The following is a 19,776-nucleotide window of genomic DNA, read 5'->3' as shown; positions in this document are numbered from 1 at the left end:
TTGTTACCTAATGCTAAACTAAACAGGGAGCCCGGTATTGGCGAAAGTATCACTTTTAATAAAAAACATTGCCCACGAAAGTAGCCTGCGACTTAACACTTCATCGTCGAGTCATTTTATGTCCTCGTGACGTGAAAGTAAAATAGGAATGCGACCATCAATTAATTGAGGAGTGAACTGATGTATTAGTTGTTGGAAATTCTACTCGGTAGTAATAGCAACTGGTATATCAGAAAAGGGTATCTTGGATGTACATAAATATTACAGAGTGAAATCGATAATATTACAGGGTGAAATCGTGAAATTTTCAAATTCTATTTGAAAATAAAGAATAACATAACAAATAATTTGAAATTATATACAAAAATCATGTTTACCTCTACACATGACAATAACAAGTAAACACTGATTTGACATTTTAGTCACCAGAAAGCAGTGTTCCTTCGATAGCCGACATGTAAGGAATTCCTTTAACCTTACAGTAGAAAACAGAAAGACCGATTTTAGTTCAGAGTTATGTAGCCTCATGTCTTACCCGGTTCGAAAGTCTCTAAAGATATTTCGCCGAAATTTTTCTTCGCGACACGCGATAATGCGTGAATACTAATAAAAAAACACGTTTACTTTTCCAGTGAATACAAATGTCCGATTGTTTAATTTTCACGTATTTTAAATAAATCGTGAAATTAAAAAAATAAGACCCCAGCGAAAATAACAACCATCTATAAAAAAAATAGGCAATTTGCGTTCCAGCCAATTTCTACAATTTCGAATTCTACTGAGTGCAGGGTTACTTGACCTTGTGACACTTAAATGTGTTTCGTGCTTTCAACTCCTTCCAACTACTTCCTTTTAACTTGCTCATTTTCTAAAAGCCAGGAAACTGATGATTTTTGTTCAGTAGTGATCAATTCAAAACTTTCCTGACATTAAAACACGACAAGATTGACATTTATTTCACCTCTCGCAAAAATGTAAAATCAATTTTTGCCTCATTCCGGATGTAGACAGAAAAATCATGTTAGTTGCGTTTGTTCAATCGCACATCAAAAATGCATATGAACTAGAAATCTTGTATTATTGACTTCGTAGTCCAATTGTTTCAAAATTTGATTCTGAAATATAAAAATTGCAAGCAATATTTTCCGTAAGCAAGATTTGATGTCTGATGACGAGTAATATTTAGTGCATATTACCGTACAATCGTAAAATTGACTGACTTCTAGTACGTGCATAGAATAAAATATTAAACGCGCATTTGTGGACAGTTTACGGAAAGAAATAAAAACTTTTTCCGCACACGTAAGCTGTCCACACAACTGCGCTATTTATTCTGCGCAGCTATTAAACTCATTCAGTAAAAGCCAGTCAACTTTACTCGCGCATTCACATAAAATAATTACGAGTCATTCGAAACTTCTCCTTATTTTTCAACTCACTTACTTTAAAAGAATACATCTCTGTAATGGAACCTTTTTTTATTTCGGTGTTGTGAAGTACCCTGTTGTTGTCGATGTTGTCAAGGCAATGATCGTAATTGAGAGTTGCGTGTACACGGCATGAAGGACACGTGAAGTCCCTTTATCAAGAGTGAACCATTTTAATTTTGAGCGGAGGAGGGGTGGGGGTAATCTGGTATTGGCATGACTGTTTTTTAAGCCTTTCGCGCAATAGGATTTTTTTTCTTTCGGGACGTGAGTATGCCCTGGTCTTAATAGTAATAGCTTCGAAGATGCAAGTGTCACTTTAATTTGGTTAACACGATGGAGACGGCTGGGAAAAATTTCCAACTTCACTTTGAACTGCCTGCGTATCAAGTTATCTGCTCATTCGCATCACCATCTGGAAACGACTGCAAATTCTGATTCTGCTCATATGCAGTTGTGTCTTCCGCGAATCATTTCGAGTTTGTTAGACAGCCGTCCGATATATCTACTAGAATCAGAGAATAGCGTGAGGAAAATCAAATACAGTGGAACTTCCACTAACGGCCACCTCTCTACAACGGCCACTTTTTTTGTCACGGCGGACGTTCCATACATTCCCTCTTATCTAAACCTCTATGCAAAGGCCACTTAAGTGCGTCCCAACTGCCAAAGTAACCTATTGAGAACGACCAGTTACTAATCATGACTAATCAACGACTGACAAACGATGCATCCAAACCCCATTTTTGATTGGAAAAGGTCGCAAAACTTGATCTATACCGCCCGTCGTTTGTTTCTCTTTCTGTTTGGTTTCTGTTTTATTGATATATTTCGATTGTTTAACGTATTTACATGCTACACTAAGTATTCTTTTAAAGCCGGATAAAAATGTTGAACCCCACGGAAAAAAAAAGCCGGTGTCATATTACACCCCTACCTCCCCATAACGGCCCCTCCCTACAACGGCCACTGCCCTTCTGTTCCCAAGGTGGCCGCTGTGGAGAGGTTCGACAGTATCAAAATCAATATCTGAAAGTACCTGGTTTAAGACTAGCTCGTATTAACGAAGTCGAAATTATGCCATATGCTTTGCCAGCTTTGTGTTACTTTACCCATGCAGCCAGTGGGTGCTTCCCGCAGAAATAATTGTGAAAAACAACTCACTGATCGAATGACAAAACAATTATTGAACTGACGTTCAGAAAATACCGTGATTTTGCAATGTATTGCAGATCAGTTATTTGTCGACTCAGTAATGACAAATCATGATATTTTGCTCAGCTTCATTCGGTAATTGCGAATGGGCCATATTCGTATTCCCGGTATTGGGCTGGAATTAGCATGTAACCGAGGCTAATGCGGGGAGTCTTTGCAAATGTAAATGACATCCCGGCCTGAGGCTTCATTGCAAGCTAGTTTCAGTCCAATGCCGAGAATGCTTATATGGCCGTTTGTTCGTTGCTATACGCTACTGTTTGTTTACATCCAAAGTCCCCAAATCCCATTTTTACGAGCTTGTTTTAACGCATTTAAATCACTAAGTTTGAGAACAGGGAAAACAGCACTGCTCTCGTAATTTCATTCTTTCCATCATCTTCTCCAGCACATTTGGCAGCTCCGATACTGACATCATGTCGTTCCTCTGGATCAGTGGTTGATGTTGTAAAGTACAACATCCAGAATGTCCATTTTGTCCTGAGGAGTTTGAAAATCGTAAACGTTAATACCGCTACTCGCCCTAATAAGAAGAAACTAGAATTTTTTACCTACCGACTTTTGGCTTTGGAGAGAAGCAAAGGTTGGCAAAAAGCGTCTTTTTTTGTTCGCTTACCGTACCTAAATTCGCCATTTAGCCAATCAGAAGCCGTAACTACCGTCTTGATATCCTCCGATATCAGGAGCCATAATCGATTATGGCTCCTGCCGATATCAAGTCACTGACCTGAGATGGCTACGATATTAGCCTGCGAACAGGCTCCCGGTAAGCCCGAACGAACTCTGTCCCCGCCCCGATCACTTTGCTCTCCGAATTCTTCTGTTTCGCGCTCGCCGAAATTTTTTCCCGTCCTCGCCGGGAGCCTGTTCGCAGGCTACTACGATATCGTGGCCACCGTTAAGTAAATTAATCAAAAATTCCCTACCAGCTAAGAGTTGGACAATCGTCAACTTCGCGATGTTTGCCCAAACTATTAAAACTTTTTGTTTCTAAAATGGAGCCAGAGTTTTCTTTCTACATTTCTCCCTAAATAGTAAACTGCACAAAACTTAGAAGTAAAATTATTTCATTGATCATTTTTGCACCGTTTTGTTGAAACTGACTCCTGACTCCTGACTGTACTATGAAGGTGTTTGGTTATCTGTACATGCCCGAAAATGATCCCAGGACCGCAAATGACCCACAAATTCTTCGTCTTCTCCTCAGTTTTGGTTTCGATTGAGAATTTTGACCAGTCCGCAAACGACAAGATATGGGACACTGGGAACGAAGGAAGGATAGCGCGCGCGAAACACGCGCGGAGTTTGACAGAAAACGAGGAGATCTGGTAATGAAAGAGTTGTGACAGGAAGAGATGCAAGATGGCGGCCGGGATTCGACCATCTTCTGGTCACTCCCATGGCCATCCTCACAACCACGCCATGCCGAGACGGAAAGTCACCATATCGTTTGTGATAAGAGACGAAGAAGAACCTCTTCACCGGTCAGGGGTGAACGCACTTCAACTAGACCAACATACCGGTCGGTTATATTCTGCAGGACGAGACTCCATCATTCGATGTTGGAATACAAATGTGGACAAGGTGTGAATTGTAGTGTTCTTGGATGATAATAACACTTAGGTTTACCTTGTTGGAAGCTGTGGTTGCTAATGTAGTTATTAGTTAAGTCATGCAATGTTTGTTATGAGTCTCTGCAGTCTTTTGTTTCATTTTCCAGTTGAATGAGTGGCTCAGCGTATTCTGTATTGTTTATGCTCATAAAAAAATTCAGCCTTAACTCAACTTGTTGCATGTACATTGTATGTAGGCAATCTTTGAGTGCCTTGTTTACCCAGTAAAACCCTGGTAGATGGCAAAATTAAAACTAGTGTTCAGCATATTATCAAAAACGCGTTGTTTCAAGTGAAGTACGTAGTTTTAAATATGCATGCCATGACAGATGTCAAGTTTAAATCATGTTATCTCCTCATGAGCGTAAAAAGATAATTTGTGAAATTGGGTAGAGATGACAAAATGATAGCTTCTATAAATATTAGCTATGGCAAATATGTAAAGAACATGTTGAAAATTGAGCAAAAATTTTCTGTTGAAAAAAAGATAAATTTATTGTGTGATGCATGTTTGTATGGCTTTGTGTTGAAGAGTTGCCATCTAACCATATAAATGCCTGCAAAAACTGTTGTATTCTGGTGGGAGATTTAGAACAATATCCTTTGAACTTGGCAAAATGACTTAATGTTGGATGCTCTCTCTTGTCATGTTATCTTTGTTTTAATTTTGGTTAATTGCTAAATTTGAGATGTAAACAAACATGTCAACAAGGATTACCCTGTTTCTCCTAATACCCTGAGTTATTGGAAGTGGGTTTGTAACAGAGACTGGGAGGAAGGGGGCGGGGGGAGTGGTGGGGCGGTCCGGGTGGGGACAGAGGTGGGAGGCAGTTTCCTTTTCGGCCTGAACAGGGATGTGCCCCCTGGGTTAGGGTTAGATAGTTTTTGTTGTAAGAAGGGAAAAAGGTGTATTGAACATGATAGATGTATATACATGGGTTTCGTGTAAAGTCTTGAATGTTATTAATATAGAAATTATGTATGGGTTGTTGACCAAGCTTTTGGTCAAGATCGCTGGATATTGTCCTTTTGTTGTATGTTTATGGACCAAGACAGAGTCAAGGTCCATAAACTCCTAAAAAGAAGAAACTGATGTCTTTTGTGAAAAATATTCCACTGAAGATTTTGCAGTCAGTTGCAAAATTGCTGCAATAGAGGTGGCATAGGTTATTTGAATTCCTTTTATACATTACAGATCCCGTGTACCATTTAATTCTGTTGGTTGTGAACCATTCTCGTGTGTCCCCAGAATAGTTCCTTTGGACCTAATAATAAATTATACCCTTCCTATGTAACATAGTAGATCGTGATATCTTCCCCAAATTTAATGACTGTTTTATTGAAGAAGCTGAGTTAATGTAAATTTGGTTCTGCCTTCTGGTTTCAGAACTGCTACATAGCATCTTTAGAGCACCATACAGACTGGGTGAATGATATTGTTCTTTGCTGTAATGGTAAAACAAGTAAGTGATTTTGTTGTCTTTGTACAGGCTGTGATATCTTTTAAAGTTGATTGCCTATTTTTAAGTTTTCACTTTCCAGTAGGGGTACTAATACATTTCTATTTACCTCCAAAGTACATGATTAAGTGACTCAGGTCATGAAATTCTCACTGACAATAATGAAATCAAATAAAAATACACTTTAATTACTATTCTAGGTAATTAGCTTTTACTGCTTTGTCCTGGAATTTACATTACCTACATGTACCTTGTGCTCCACTGCAGATAACTCAACATACCTGCAAGTGCCTGAACTAACATTATAAAATAAATATTATTATTTTTTTAGTATTGTCTGCATCATCTGACACAACTGTCAAAGTGTGGGATTCAGGGCGGAGTTTCTGTATGTCTACCTTGCGCACACATAAGGACTATGTAAAGGCACTGGCTTATGCCGGCCATAGAGAACTGGTGGCCTCTGGAGGACTCGACCGACAGATTTTTCTTTGGGATGTCAACACTTTAACAGCTCTCACAGCCACAAATAACACTGTCACAAGTAAGTTACAGTAATGGCATTCCTTCTGTTTTGAAAGACGGGATGCCCTCATGGTTAGTGCACTCGTGTCTAGATCAAAAGGTCTGAATTTGGACCCTGGCCGGGGTCTTTGATGTGCCATACTCTCACATTGCCTCTCTCCACCCAGGTGTATATCTAGAGGTTACTGTATGGAAAATGAGTGTGTACAATTTTTATTGATGAGGTCGATAAAAACAATGCACAAGGGAAAACAAATGAGTTAGTTTTCTGAAACGGCTCAATGAGTAGATAAAAATTGTCCAAAGTATTTTCCATAGACTAAGTGTAAATTGTTTCTTTGAAGATCCTAATGTCTTGCAAAAACTGGCCACCTTACCCCACAATGATGATGGTCTGTATTCTTGTCCTTCCTTTGTATGGATACTTAATATAATTTTTACTTTCTTTTTTGTTAATATTGACTCATTTTCTTCTGATCAGCTTCATCACTGAATGGTCAAAAAGATTCTATTTACAGTCTTGCTCTTAATAGCATGGGGACTGTGCTTGTCTCTGGCTCAACTGAAAAGGTAAGTCACTCAGCAGTAAAACAGCCAACTAGGCATACACTGTACATGTTACATAACTCAGTGGCCATGGGTCGAGGAATGGCTCGATTTCATGGCATAAATTTAATAAACATAAGGGCAATTTACATGATCAGGGTTTCAAAGTGAGGTACATGTGCTTTTGTTTTGCTAGATTTTGAGGGTGTGGGATCCTCGAACATGCTCAAAAGTCATGAAACTAAAAGGCCATGTAGACAACGTGAAGTCAATTGTCATCAATTCTGAAGGAACACAGGTGAGACATTTTTTGAGGAGATTCTTAACTTAGATATTGTTCCCTGGCTTAAAAATGCATTACAAAAACTTCCAGAATTCCAGACTTAGTTTTTCACTATTTTTATGGCTGCATGATTTTGTCTTGTTGTACAATGCTGTGTTATTTCTGTTAGACTCTTGCACAGATCTCTTTGTTGAGAAGGTGGTCATGGGGATGATGTTGCTATTCCTTATCAGAGGTCAAAAAAGAGTTGTAGACTAGGACATCTTGTGAACCTGCCCAATGTGCAACAAATTAAAACTTAGTTTTGGAACTTAACAATGAACTTTTTTCCTTTACGAAATTCTTATCTTAGGAATAGGCCATATTTGTATTCTCAGTATTGGACGGCACTAGCTTGCAATGGAGGCTCATGCGAGGGAACATCGTTAAAAGGAGAAAAACGTCATTTGCATTTGAAAAGATTCCCTGCATTAGCCTCAGTTGCAAGCTAGTTCCAGTCCAATACTGGGAATACAAATGGGTCTATTATATCTCAGGTCCTACATAGATGCTTATTACCCTACATGTAATAGTAATATGTGGAGAACAACTCAGGGAGTAATCAGACAAGTCATTTCAGAATTGGTAGAACAAGCAGCACCAGGCTGATTTGAAACTATTAGCACTGTTACTTTCTGAATTTTGTGACTTGATGTCCAATTGCTAATTAACCACTAATATCAAAAACAAACCTACAGATTGAGCAGTCTTTTAGAACTTTCTCCAAGTGTTCGTAAAGGGTCAATAATGTTTTCCCCAAGTTTTACAAACCATAGGGAAACATTAAGTGAATTGTAATTGGATACCTGTAATTGGGCCCCAAAATGACCATGTGTCAATCAACTGGCAATCAAAAATTTTGGAAAAGATACAGGGTCTCATAACACTGTCATGGGGTCAGAAGTCATAGGAACATTGATTTTAATCCTTTGGTTATGTGTTTTTTTTTTCAATTTATTCTTATATCCTAGTGTCTGTCTGGAGGCTCAGATGGAACAGTGCGTCTTTGGTCGTTAGGCCAACAGAGATGCATCACCACATACAGAATTCATGGCGAAGGCGTGTGGGCATTGTGTGCTAATGATAACTTTACTGGATTCTATTCAAGTGGTCGAGACAAACACATCATGTGGACTGACTTGAGCCTAGACAATTCTTCCACTCTCCTGTTTGTAGAGGATGCACCAGTTTTAAAAGTTAGTATTGTTAAGGATACATCAACTAAGAATGGGAATTGGCAAGAGATGAGAGTTTCCCAAAAATAAACTCTGCAACTTTGTAAAATTCTCAAGGAATTGCTTGTGTTATGATGATCAATTTGAGTTTATTTATAGAACTCTTTAAAGTGCCTACACTCTTTCTTGTGTCTCTTACTGAGTGAAGTGCAGAAAAGAATTAGTAAACTTTCTCCTTGTGTATATTTGCTGGGTTTTCCAAGCAGTTGTGAATTGTGAACAACACTCCAGAAGGGCGAGAAACACTCAGCTCAGCCAGATTCTTCTTATTGTGTTTTAGAAAAAACTTTTTTCATACATAATGATGTAACTTGACAGCTGAAGCACTTGGGCATGTTAGCAAATGTATTCTAACTTTTATTAATAATTGGCCAAGAAGAGTCCAAGAAGTCAAGTCAAAGAAGAGAAAGACTTGAACTCATAATCAATTCTTATTTACATTCTTGTTTACATTAATACATGTAGTTTTAATGACTAACTTGGCTAGCAATCTTGCTGTCACTGAAATTTACATTCCATTCTTCTCTATTTCAGTTGGAGCTCTGTCATGATCCCCATTCTCTTTGGGTTGCTACAACAAATTCTACAATAAATAACTGGGTAAGGATATAAGAAGACCAATACCAATAAGTCCACAATTTTGATTGGTTGTAAAAACTCATTGAAAATTGCTTAGAGAATAAACTATCATTAGATGATATCCTGAGTAGCATTTATACAACACTTCTATCAGTGATGTGTGGAGGCACAGTGGCCTTGTGGTTAGTGTCCTGACCGTGGACGTTATATTGTGTTCTTAGGCAAGACACTTTACTATCACTGTGCCTCTCTTCACCCAGGTGTATAAATGGGAACCAGTGAATTTAATTTTAGGGGAGCCCTTTGATGGACTAGCATCTCATCCAAGAGAGGGGGGGAGGGGGGGGGGGGAGGAATAGAAATACTCCTATTTACAGAAACTAAAGATAAGCACCGACCTGATGGGCCATCTTGCTTATATGCAGACTTTACATTATACCTTTTACATGTACCTTAGCTCTAGTGGTAAATGTTTTAATACATTAATCCTTTTAATTGTACACCTATGGCAATGGCAAAGAAAGATGGCAAAGCTATGTATTGTGCTGTTGAAAACTAGAAGGCTTGTGTATTTATTAAGTAACAGAGATTTATTCCTTTTAAAATCTTTTGTAGCCAATCAAGATCCCATATATGAATGATAATGATAACATGGATGTTGGTGATTCCGATCCTCAGCCAACTTGTTTATCACCAAGAAAAACATTACCAGGTACTGTACTACACGTATAATAGGAATTGCTATGAACATTTTTTCTGTATTAATTTCAACATCTATTGCTTGGCTTACGAGTTATTTATTGGTAGCTTAAACAGAGCAATTGCTTAGTTTTTGAGACCTTAGGTCACCCCTAAGTATCTTCATGTAAGGCATCAAACTACAGCTAGTTCATGTAGAACTTTTTCAACCAAAATAGCTAGAAACAAGTAACAAGTTGTGAAAATCTACTTGCCTTATGCTAACTTAAAAGTGTCTTTTTGTTTTGTTTCAGGGGCTCCTAGCATACGGAAATTCCATGTACTAAGAGACAGGAGACATGTTATAACAAAAGACTCAGAAGACAAGGTTACTGTCTGGGATATTCTAAAAGTAAGGATATTTTCATTTAGTAGTGTTTTATGTATTTTCTGTTTTGTTTTATCTCCTTATCAATACCATTTGCAAGTTGCAAATATACTTTTACTCATAATATTTCTTTTCACGAGTTCAGACTGGTGAATGAGTGATACCTAGAAAATCTTGGGTCTCGGAAACTTTGATCTGGTCTTGAAACCTTGCAAACCTTTTTTTAAACTTTTTTATTTCAACCCTTTGTGATGAGTCACAAAAGTCTCGTTTTTGTATGCTTTGTTTTTTTTCTGGAAGTTTAAAAGAAGGTTTTTAGTGTCTTGGCGAGTCTCAGATTTTACCATGACATAGCTCTGCCGAGATCCATGGTGGTCTTTGATTGGAAGATACTTGCATGTGAGAAATCAAACCTGAGTAATGGCTAATCCAAGATAGTACATCATGGTTCCCTGTAAAACCTCATCACAAGAACATTGGAAATTTTTAATGTAAATCTCACGTGTCTCACAAGTGGGGGAATTAAGAGCAATGTTGATTTACTTAAGCTTTGCTTTTTTGTTGGGTGAACATATAAGTTAAACTTTGCTTGTTTCAGGCATGTAAGGTAGAGGAGCTTGGTCTGGTGGATTACGAGGAAGAAATCAAGAAAAGAACTCAGATGATTTTTGTACCTAATTGGTTTTCAGTTGACATCAAGACGGGAGTGAGTCTGCTTCTGTTGTTTACATATATTTCCTTCCATAGCCATCTCACGAGGCCATATTTTGCCTGACAAAATAAGTTAAATATCTGGTCATTGAAATGCTAAATTTCTTGTCAGAGAGAGAAAGAAAGTTGGGGAATTTTATGGTAGGGTTTATTTTGGTTTTGGGATAAAAGCGCTTGTCACTTGAGTGTTGAAAGTAATTCGCATTGCTTTGGTTTTGTGTCACAATGCTACGCGATTGGCCGAAAAAACTCGTGCCACTTTGTCATTCAATCACACGTAAAACCAAAACCAATCGGGGATCGTTGGCACATGTTTTCCCGCACTGTTCGTCAGCTACTTGTATACGTATTGACTTCGAGTTTTGATTGGTTGGCTGGATTGTCTGTGTCCTTTGTAATTGGTCAGAGTAATTACTGTTTTTGTTTTTAAGACTCCCAATAGACCTTTCCCGTATTCCAACTAACAATAGCGCTAAGTCGAGGTCAGGGTGGACAAAAATACCGCAAATGTAGGAAAATGTCCACCCTAACCTCGCTCTGGTGCTATTGTTCGAACGCACTGAAGTGGAATGCGGGAAAGGTGTATTGAAAACTGCTCCATTCGTGAGCATGTTTTGCTATTTTCTCTAAACTTGTTGGTTTGAAAAAGAAATAAATCTAAATCTAAAGCGTAATCAGCCTTGGTTTAGTCAGTGGAAGTATTTTTCCTAATTCTGGGGAATCGGGAAAATACGTGTTGGCAACCCTAAATTGGGAAGATCTATTTAGTTCTGAAAAAAAAAAAAAACTAACTAAGTATGTGTACAGTGTATGATGCATTTCATTTCCTTTATTACAGATGCTCACAATAAATCTGGAGGAGAGTGACTGTTTTGCAGCGTGGATTTCAGTAACTGATGTTCCAGGCTTAGAACCAAAAGTTGTTGATGGAAAAGGTGTGTTTTGACGATCAATGGATTCGACAATTGTTTCCTATACATTAACACTTCTGTTTTTATGTTTGAGCTGTTTAATTTCTGATTGAGAAGGTTTACATATTTGTATTTTTGCTGTCCCTTGTGTTGTAGTGTATGCCACGGATGTCAAACATGGTGAGTTATCCCATTCTCGAGGCTCCGTCCTCACTACGCCGGAGAAATTTGAAAACGCAGCCTTATTTCTACGACTATGTCTACCATCCACGTTAATCCGTGGCGAAAACGAAGCTCTTCTAATACGCTGTTCAAACCGGAGGAATCTGAAAACGTCGGCTTTGCGTTTTAGTGTCGGCGGAAAACATTTTGAAAACGGAGCTTTTCGAAAATGATGACGTCATTTTCTGTCCGGGTTTTCTTCAAACACAAATCCAAAATGGACGGTGATTGTTACGTTTTCAAAGTTCTCCGGCGTGCTGTGGACGCGGGTTTTAAACGTGTCACATGTGTAGTACCATTCTGTTTCTCAGTTTTCCCTGACTAACGCCCGATACGTGCGTAATTTTAAGTTGGTTATGCATTTTTAGACGTGAAAAAATCGCACGCGAAGTGGTCATCAAAAGAAAATCAAAACTGTCTAAACATAACGATATGAAACACAAAACAAAGTCCTACAGCTAGGAACTGAACAGTCTTTCAGAGTATTGTACTGATTTAAAATACAAGGCAACTCACTACAGTACTGAGGGGCTTAACAAAATGAAGAAATTATATTTAAAAAAGTTCGAAAACTTAAATTAAGGCTCAGCTGCATAATGTATATTCGAAGCTTGTATCTTAGATTTTGGGGGCTTTATATTCAAAAATGTGAGGCACGGACTGGGTCTCATAGAGATTTTACCTTACTGGCGCAATAGTTTATATAATGAATTTGTTGTTGTCTGTTTTGTGCAGTGAATTATGGAGTACTTCTACTGCAAGCGATCTTGGAACACTGGCCCGAGACATTCTCAGGAACAGTTGACGATGCTGATCAAGACTTGCCAAGAGCTGATTCTCCAGGTCTGTCAGTGTTTCCTGCTAAAGTATTATAAAAATGACAAACACTTCACCTAAAACTGATCATTGCCCACATGTTAGGTTGTTAGGGGTACAAGAAACTTTTCTCTTCAGAATCCAGTTTAGGGTGTTTGGGTTGTTCTGTGATTGGACAATGCAAGAATGGTAAACATGTTGGTTGTTATTTGTAGACTGATTGACAAAGTTTGACAACAAGCAGTCTCGCTTCCTTAGTTCGAGCGAGCGCTAGTTTGTCCATGAACGAGGACTGTCGATCACTCTGATAGTATAGGGGTGAAGATGACAAATTATCACTCGATGTGGTATTTAAGTACATTCATTTTAACCCTAAGAGATAATGGAAGACTCTGTTTGTTTCCGTAGAAGATGGAGATGCCAGTGCTAGTGAAGTCAATCTCAACCTTGAATCTGTAAGTATTTCACGGGTTGCGGGAGGGGAACACGAGTGCATGTCCTCGAAACGGCGAAATTGGAATGAAGTCTGAATTGGAATTTGTGTCTTTCAAGGTATAGGGACTTTCGAATGAAGGTCCAAAACCGGCTAAAACGCGGTGAAAAAACAGCGATATGCATTTTTTTTCGATTTCCATATCACGCTCTTATGTAGATTCCATGAAGGAAATAAAAAAAGATATCCGTCATGTACACTTTAACTTGGGCCGCTAGTTCACTTTTAAGTGAAAATTAAAATTAAAAATTAAAATTCCAGCGATATCAACGCCGTGACGTCACTATTGGATTTTTTTTTTTAACAGCGTATAATGACAGGGAATGGTTTCTTCAGTGTTCCCGAGCACACTCCGCTGATCTTCACTGAGAGTAGTGGCACGGGAAGAACTCTGTTCAGACTGCTGGTCTCTGACGCCTCTGGAGAGAATGAAGGATATCTGCTGGCTGAGACTGTGCCTAACTGGGCTGTAGACGTCACTGTCAAGGTATTAACAGAGTACGCGCTTCAACCACATTATGAAGTCAATTTTCTTTACCCTTTGCGAGTTCTGGTAAAGGGGATGGGAAAATATTTCATTTAGTTTCATCAAAAGAAGCGATTAGAGCGAAGACTTCTGCCAACTACTTTATTCTTGAGCTCGCTTTTCATCTATTTGTTTTTTCTGTCTTTATTTCTGTAGAAACTCTCACCGAAATTCAACAAGATAGCATTCTTCTTACAAGCTCATTCGTCGAGCTCATCCAAGGCGTTAAAGAGGTAAAGTATGCTTTGCATTGTCCTTTCTTCAATCCTTTATTTATTTCTTAAGAAACATCGTGGAAACTAAGCATCAGCTCTCAGTGCAAGGAGGATGAGATGGTCTGATTAACTACTGCGAGTTATGATTGGTCACCGTTAGTGGTTTTCAAAGCGACCATTGGCCAATCACAGCTTCCTGTACCTTTGGTATATCTGAGATTTTGTTCTAAAATTATCCGCTCAAATATATCAACCCAACTAGTTTCGAGACGCAAATCATAAGCCTTTTCAACCTCCAATCATAAGCCTTTTCAACCTTATCTCGAAAATAATACGTTTACTCTATGTTAACGCAATTTTGATTATCTTCAAAGGGACCGCCTCTCAGCTAGCGACATGTTGCACGTGCGTAAAGTTATCGAGCACGTGTACGAGAAAGTGGTGGGTAACGAGAACAACAGCAATTCAGGTAACCACGCCGATAAAGAACAGGCCGGACCACCAAGCGAGGAAGAACTTGAGGAATTTGGAGCTTTGGCTGAGGCTCGGGTCGAGCTCCTTTGTCACGAACAGGTCAGTTCTGATTGTCTTGAGGATTCGTGAATCAGAGTTTATCTTTCCTCCATCTCGTCTGTCTGTCTGTCTGTCTGTCTGTCTGTCGGACTCAAACAGACAACGACAGACAGATGGGCAGACAGCAGACAGACAGTCAGACGGACAGACAGACAGACAGACAGACAGAGAGTAAATCGAAATCCTCGTGACTCAGTCAGTTGGCCAGCCGGTCAGTAGGTCGGACAGTTGGTCGGACAGGGTTCATTTCTTCAGTTTTGTTGTGCTCTCAGCTAGTTTGTTTCTCTCCCATTTGCCTTATGATGTTTTTACTTAGTTTACTCTCCGAGTTGGTATTTAAATTTTGAATGTGTAAACGTAACCCATCGAAAGTCTATGTTTCCTCATAAGCTTGACGCCATAAGACAACTCGTTCACTGTTTAAGTGTGCACTTAGGGTTTTTACCTCGATTTTGCATTTTTGTAGGTTCTGGACCCGAATATGGACCTAAGGACCGTGCGCCATTTTATTTGGAAAGGAGGAGGGGACCTGGTACTGCAGTATCGAATAATGAAGTAGAGACCCATGCCCCAGGGTCCTAAATATGGCCCTGCTTCAAATATGTTACAGAAGACTGGGAAGAGGTTAACTCGCTATAAAGAGAGCTATGACATCAGAGTTAATGGAAGAGTGGGCTTTAAGTTTGAAATGAGCCAGGATGACGAGAGGTTCTCTTTCTTGGATGCCGACGGAGGTGGTGTGTCTAAGACTTGAGATATCATCAGATATTTATTACATTCCGACGTTCGCTTGTTTCCTTTACGCTGAAGCGTTGTCGCCTTTATGCGTGCAAAAAAAGAGAAAGAATCACGTGACATAAACATTAACTCTACTGCACACCCACATTGTATATAGTCCGAAGCATATAACCCTTTGTGTGCTTCTTACATTGTAGACAATCATCAATTGAAAAATGTGACGCATCATAGCAGCTATAAATGACTTGTATAAGACGCGATTAAAATAAGAATTTTGAGTTTGGATTTACTTGATGTCGAAAGTCTTCTTGTTATTTCGTAGCCGAACAACGTTCTCTTTGTGTATCGCTGCGCGGGGGAAACCCAGACAATAGAGCCCGTCACAGGCTACTCGACATAATCTTCGAGTTCACGCGACTCTGGGCACTGAATGTTAAACCCGTCAGGAGTTGTGTTGTGCACATCACAAGCGTAGGTTTAAGAGTCTTAGATTTCTTCAACCGTACGCCAACTCATTTCGTGTGTTGGTACGGAATTCTTCTTATTGATATTATTCATGTCCATTTTAAAAGCCCAATCCAAAGTTACAGGGTTGATATTACGCTCGTGCATTACGCTTCGCACTCTGCCCCTCTAAACCGCTGTTCAATACGCTAATACGGACATCTCGATTAATTCAACGTGACGAATATTTCCGAAAACTTAAAGTAAAGAGCGACGTTGGCAACCAGTCCAAAACTCTCTGAAACCATTGACGTTATCTTTCAAACTTTCACTGGAAAAATTAAATCTGAAGCTAACCTACATTAGGCAAATTAAGGCAGAAAAGAACTCGGAGGCTTTAGAATAAGATGAGTTTAAAAAGGCGACATTTTTTAAACACCTTCTAGAAGTGGAACTTTGTATACTTCTATACCAAGTCGTAACAATCTTAAGTAATCGATCAATCGAGCTCTGTTTGATAAAAAGTGAAGTAATAAAAACAATTGAGAAGTCACAGACGTTCTTTTCAAAGCGTCATGACCGACTCGACAGAGCGTGGAGTTTCGTGTTTCTTGTTACCGTACGTTCCCGATACCTGTTGCTAAAGATACCTCTTTAATTCACAATACCAATACTTTCGAAAGTGAAAGAGGAAAAACCTCAACGAGAAATTCTAAATCTAGTTTTAAATTATTGTTGAATTAGCTATGTTTGTAATTATCGCTAATGAATGGCTAAATGCATATGCTAAAATTCTTAGCCTTCCAAGAGATGCTGTTCGTTCAGTTTCACACAAGTCGCGCTTTCACATCACTGGCACTCGAGCGTTGGCGATAGTCGTAACTCAATACATTTGTAATCAATTGCTGAACATTTGGTGATGTTTGTGTAAAGGTTACCATGCTGTTTTGATAGCCATTAATATTTGCCATGGCAAAACCCAGGCCGACCATGCCATGTGTAGGGGTAGAAACGAAAGCACCGTACATTCTCTGTCCGACTTCCACCGCCATAAAGCGTCGTTCCATTATTGCGTAGAGGAGAACGCCAAGAGAGAACACGTCGGATTTTTCGGTGTAGTGGCCAGCAAAAACCTCTGGAGCCATGTAGTGAAGAGTACCTACACCCGTTTGCATGTAGTACTGTGCATCGCTGAGCCCCGCGTTGCTTTGTTTGAGAGCGATGTACTTCCGGGCCAAGCCAAAGTCGGCGAGCTTTATATCCTCGTTGTCTTGATCCGTTAGAAGCACATTCTCTGGCTTCAGATCGCGATGAACCGTGTTACGCGAGTGGAGGTAGGCCAAGGCATCAGCAATTTGACTCATCCACTTCAGATTCTTTTGAAGATCGTAACCCGGTCGAGCCAGCCGATCATTCAAATTTCCACCTGAGCAGTATTCCATCAAAATCAGCACGTGTGTTTTTTCCACATCGATTGACTTATCTGCTGCTATTAGTTTGATGATGTTGGGATGAGAAAGCGCGCGGAGTGTCTTGATTTCTTCCAGGGCGCTCTTAACAGCAGTGGGATCAGTTTGGCAGGCGATGTCTTTCAATGCAAATAACTCGGCAGTGTCGGCATCTCTGACAAGTGTAACAGTACCGAAACCACCTTGACCAAGAACTCGCTCAGTCTTATAGTACTTTCCCGAGACACGAAGTAAAGCCATTGCAAAGATTTTTGTTTCTCAAAGGACTTTGCTAATTGTTGGAAACAGTTTTTTAATCTGACTATAATGGAAAAAATTGGCCGATTTCTCATAAACGTGTAGCGATAATGAATCTTGAATTTCTTAGAAAGAGCAGCGTTTTGGTTTCCTTTGTCTCTCGCTCATCAGACTGCCTATTGGCTATCATCCAAGAGGAACACTGTTCCCGTAAGTACTGCGCCGCTCCCTTTTTGAGGCCGAGGAGATGGGAAGCGACATGGGACCGAGAATTCATGTTTTCACAATTTGCAGGCAGTCGATGATTTTGTCTGCAGTGTTTTCATACAGAGCTTTGCGTCCTGATCACCTTGATACATTTGGCGCGCGGCCCGGAGCACGGACTGGGACATTTGCCGCGGAGCCAAAAAGAACTGCGGTTCCTTCGAATGTCTATGTATGGAGATCGTTGTAAATGTGGTGAATTTTACCAATTTCAAATCCTTTGGCGGCCTCACTGAAGCTATGATTTACAGCAAGAATATTATTTCTGAGGTCGGCGTTGATGTCGTAGTTCCAAAGCGTTTCAACATAAAACTCTTGTGATAGAAAGGAGGCTATAAAAATACTGCCATAAAAAAACACCCCTTGGGGAAAAAAAGCAGGAGATCTTTAGAGTTCCAAGATATGCTGTTCTTTGCACTGTTTCGCTTATATACTGAAGTCATACCAAGCGACCTCTTGGTCGCACTAACATGTCAAACATATCAATGGCTCTCATACGCTGGTGATGGTCGCGACTCAATGCATTAAGAATCAAACCTTGAAGGTATGGTGTTGCTCGTGTGAAGGAATTAAGGGTAGCACGATAGGTGGATAGCAATTTGCCATGGCCATACTCAGGGCGACCGGGCCATACAGCGGTATAGCGTTAGGAACGGATGCACCGTACATTCTCTTTCCGTTTGCCTCCTGAATAAAGCGTCGTTCAATTATTGCGTAGAAGAGAACGCCAAGAGAGAACATGTCAGATGCTTCGGTGTAGTGGCCTCTAAAAACCTCGTTCCCAGGGCCCTGGGAACGAGGTTGCTTGATACATCTGGCGCGCTTTCCGGAGATGAATGGAGATCGTTGCACATGTCAATAAATCTCACTAATTGCAAATCTTCTAGCGGCCAAACTGCAGCCATGATTTACAGTAAGAACATTTTTTATTTCAGCGTTGATGTCACTGGTCCTTTGTGTTTCAGCGGTAGCAGCCCGAGCCCTTGGGTGCTTACCATTTACAAAAACCATCCGGTTGGAAATTTCAGGTATAAATATTAAACAGTTGAATGTCACGTTGCGGGAGAGGGAATCGCTGTAAAGTATATCCACATCAGCTAGAGAGACTTAGAAAGAGCAGAAAAATAGGATCACCTCAAATCACAGCCCATATTTTCTGAAGCTTCCCAAACGGAATGGCGCGAACCATTTGATTTTCCAACTGGAATTTCCGGTTTTCCCATGTAAATGGTAAGTACCCCTTGTTTGCTCGCGGGATAAAATCCTGGCGAAGCCGCGAGGAGAATGGTGAGTAGTCAAGTCAGTTCCTTTGCGCGCTGTTGCAAACAGCTCACTTCAGTTGACTCTTGAGCATGTGTAGACATCTCCGACTGTAATCTCATCGATCTTCGTTTAAAACTCATACCGCATTTAGTAAATCAGGTGATGAACTCCTGATTAAATCAAAAGCAAGAATAAGGAAAATTGTCTGCAAACTTGACTTTTTGATATGACCAGGAGCGTATCACCTTGTCAAGGTGATAAGCTTCTGATATGACCGATGGCATGATCAATAAAGGATGATTATCACATGAATCATGGAAATCTGATCGGCTACAAGGCCTTGATGTTCGAGTCTATTTTAAAACTACTGTATTTTTAAATTTAGTAACAAGACTACAAGAGCCGGCCACCAAGAAGGCGTGGGAAGCCTTATGTCATGACTTGTTCATAAGACACCTCTTCGGAAACTTGCACTGAATATTAGTCAACTTTTCTTCATTTTTTGGGAGCCATGTTTTGTTTTCAGCCATATCCTTTTGAAGATTTTTACTTTCAAATGTTGCGTTACTAAAGTAACGAAGCTTATTTATAGAAACCTGCTAATTTGGCTCGAAAATATATTAAATTTCAGGAAAACATTCATTTACTATTTTGAACTCCAGTGAAAAAAATAAGATAATTCGTCCTTACACCTGTATAAAAGCCCGAGGAAATCGAAAGACAGGGTTTTATTTACTAGAGCATTCACTCATAACAATAAGTGTAAAACGATTGGCCGACTGCTATTAAAGGTTTGGCCTGGAAATTTATGCAGAGCGTTTACTTCACCGTGACACTCCTACTTGTGACGGCCGAAACTCTGTCGCTCAGTGATGGCGTCCGCTCCACCTGGAAGTGGCAGTAAAG

The 19,776-nt window shown here is 39.7% G+C and overlaps 2 protein-coding genes across 2 annotated transcripts; one reads left to right on the top strand and one right to left on the bottom strand.

Moving 5' to 3' along the window:
* Positions 1-1,417: 1,417 nt before the first annotated feature.
* LOC145489856 (WD repeat-containing protein 48-like) lies at positions 1,418-15,482 on the top strand. The gene is made up of 18 exons (XM_081468926.1): positions 1,418-4,226; positions 5,643-5,718; positions 6,047-6,259; positions 6,722-6,810; positions 6,983-7,084; positions 8,080-8,304; positions 8,878-8,943; positions 9,538-9,634; positions 9,915-10,012; positions 10,587-10,694; positions 11,538-11,634; positions 11,767-11,790; positions 12,568-12,675; positions 13,057-13,103; positions 13,449-13,628; positions 13,824-13,900; positions 14,257-14,455; positions 14,922-15,482. The coding sequence occupies exons 1-18, from the start codon at positions 4,005-4,007 to the stop codon at positions 15,012-15,014; spliced, it is 2,121 nt and encodes a 706-aa protein (XP_081325052.1). The 5' UTR covers positions 1,418-4,004; the 3' UTR covers positions 15,015-15,482.
* A 142-nt stretch (positions 15,483-15,624) lies between these two features.
* On the bottom strand, positions 15,625-19,746 carry LOC145489875 (serine/threonine-protein kinase PDIK1L-like). The gene has a single exon (XM_081468948.1). It carries the CDS (start codon positions 17,344-17,346, stop codon positions 16,465-16,467), a length of 882 nt encoding a protein of 293 aa, XP_081325074.1. The 5' UTR covers positions 17,347-19,746; the 3' UTR covers positions 15,625-16,464.
* Between the last annotated feature and the right edge of the window lie 30 nt (positions 19,747-19,776).

The sequence above is a fragment of the Orbicella franksi genome, chromosome 1 (genome assembly GCF_964199315.1).
Source record: "Orbicella franksi chromosome 1, jaOrbFran1.1, whole genome shotgun sequence".
NCBI classification, from domain to species: domain Eukaryota; kingdom Metazoa; phylum Cnidaria; class Anthozoa; order Scleractinia; family Merulinidae; genus Orbicella; species Orbicella franksi.
This window is presented reverse-complemented; position numbering and strand designations above follow the sequence as displayed.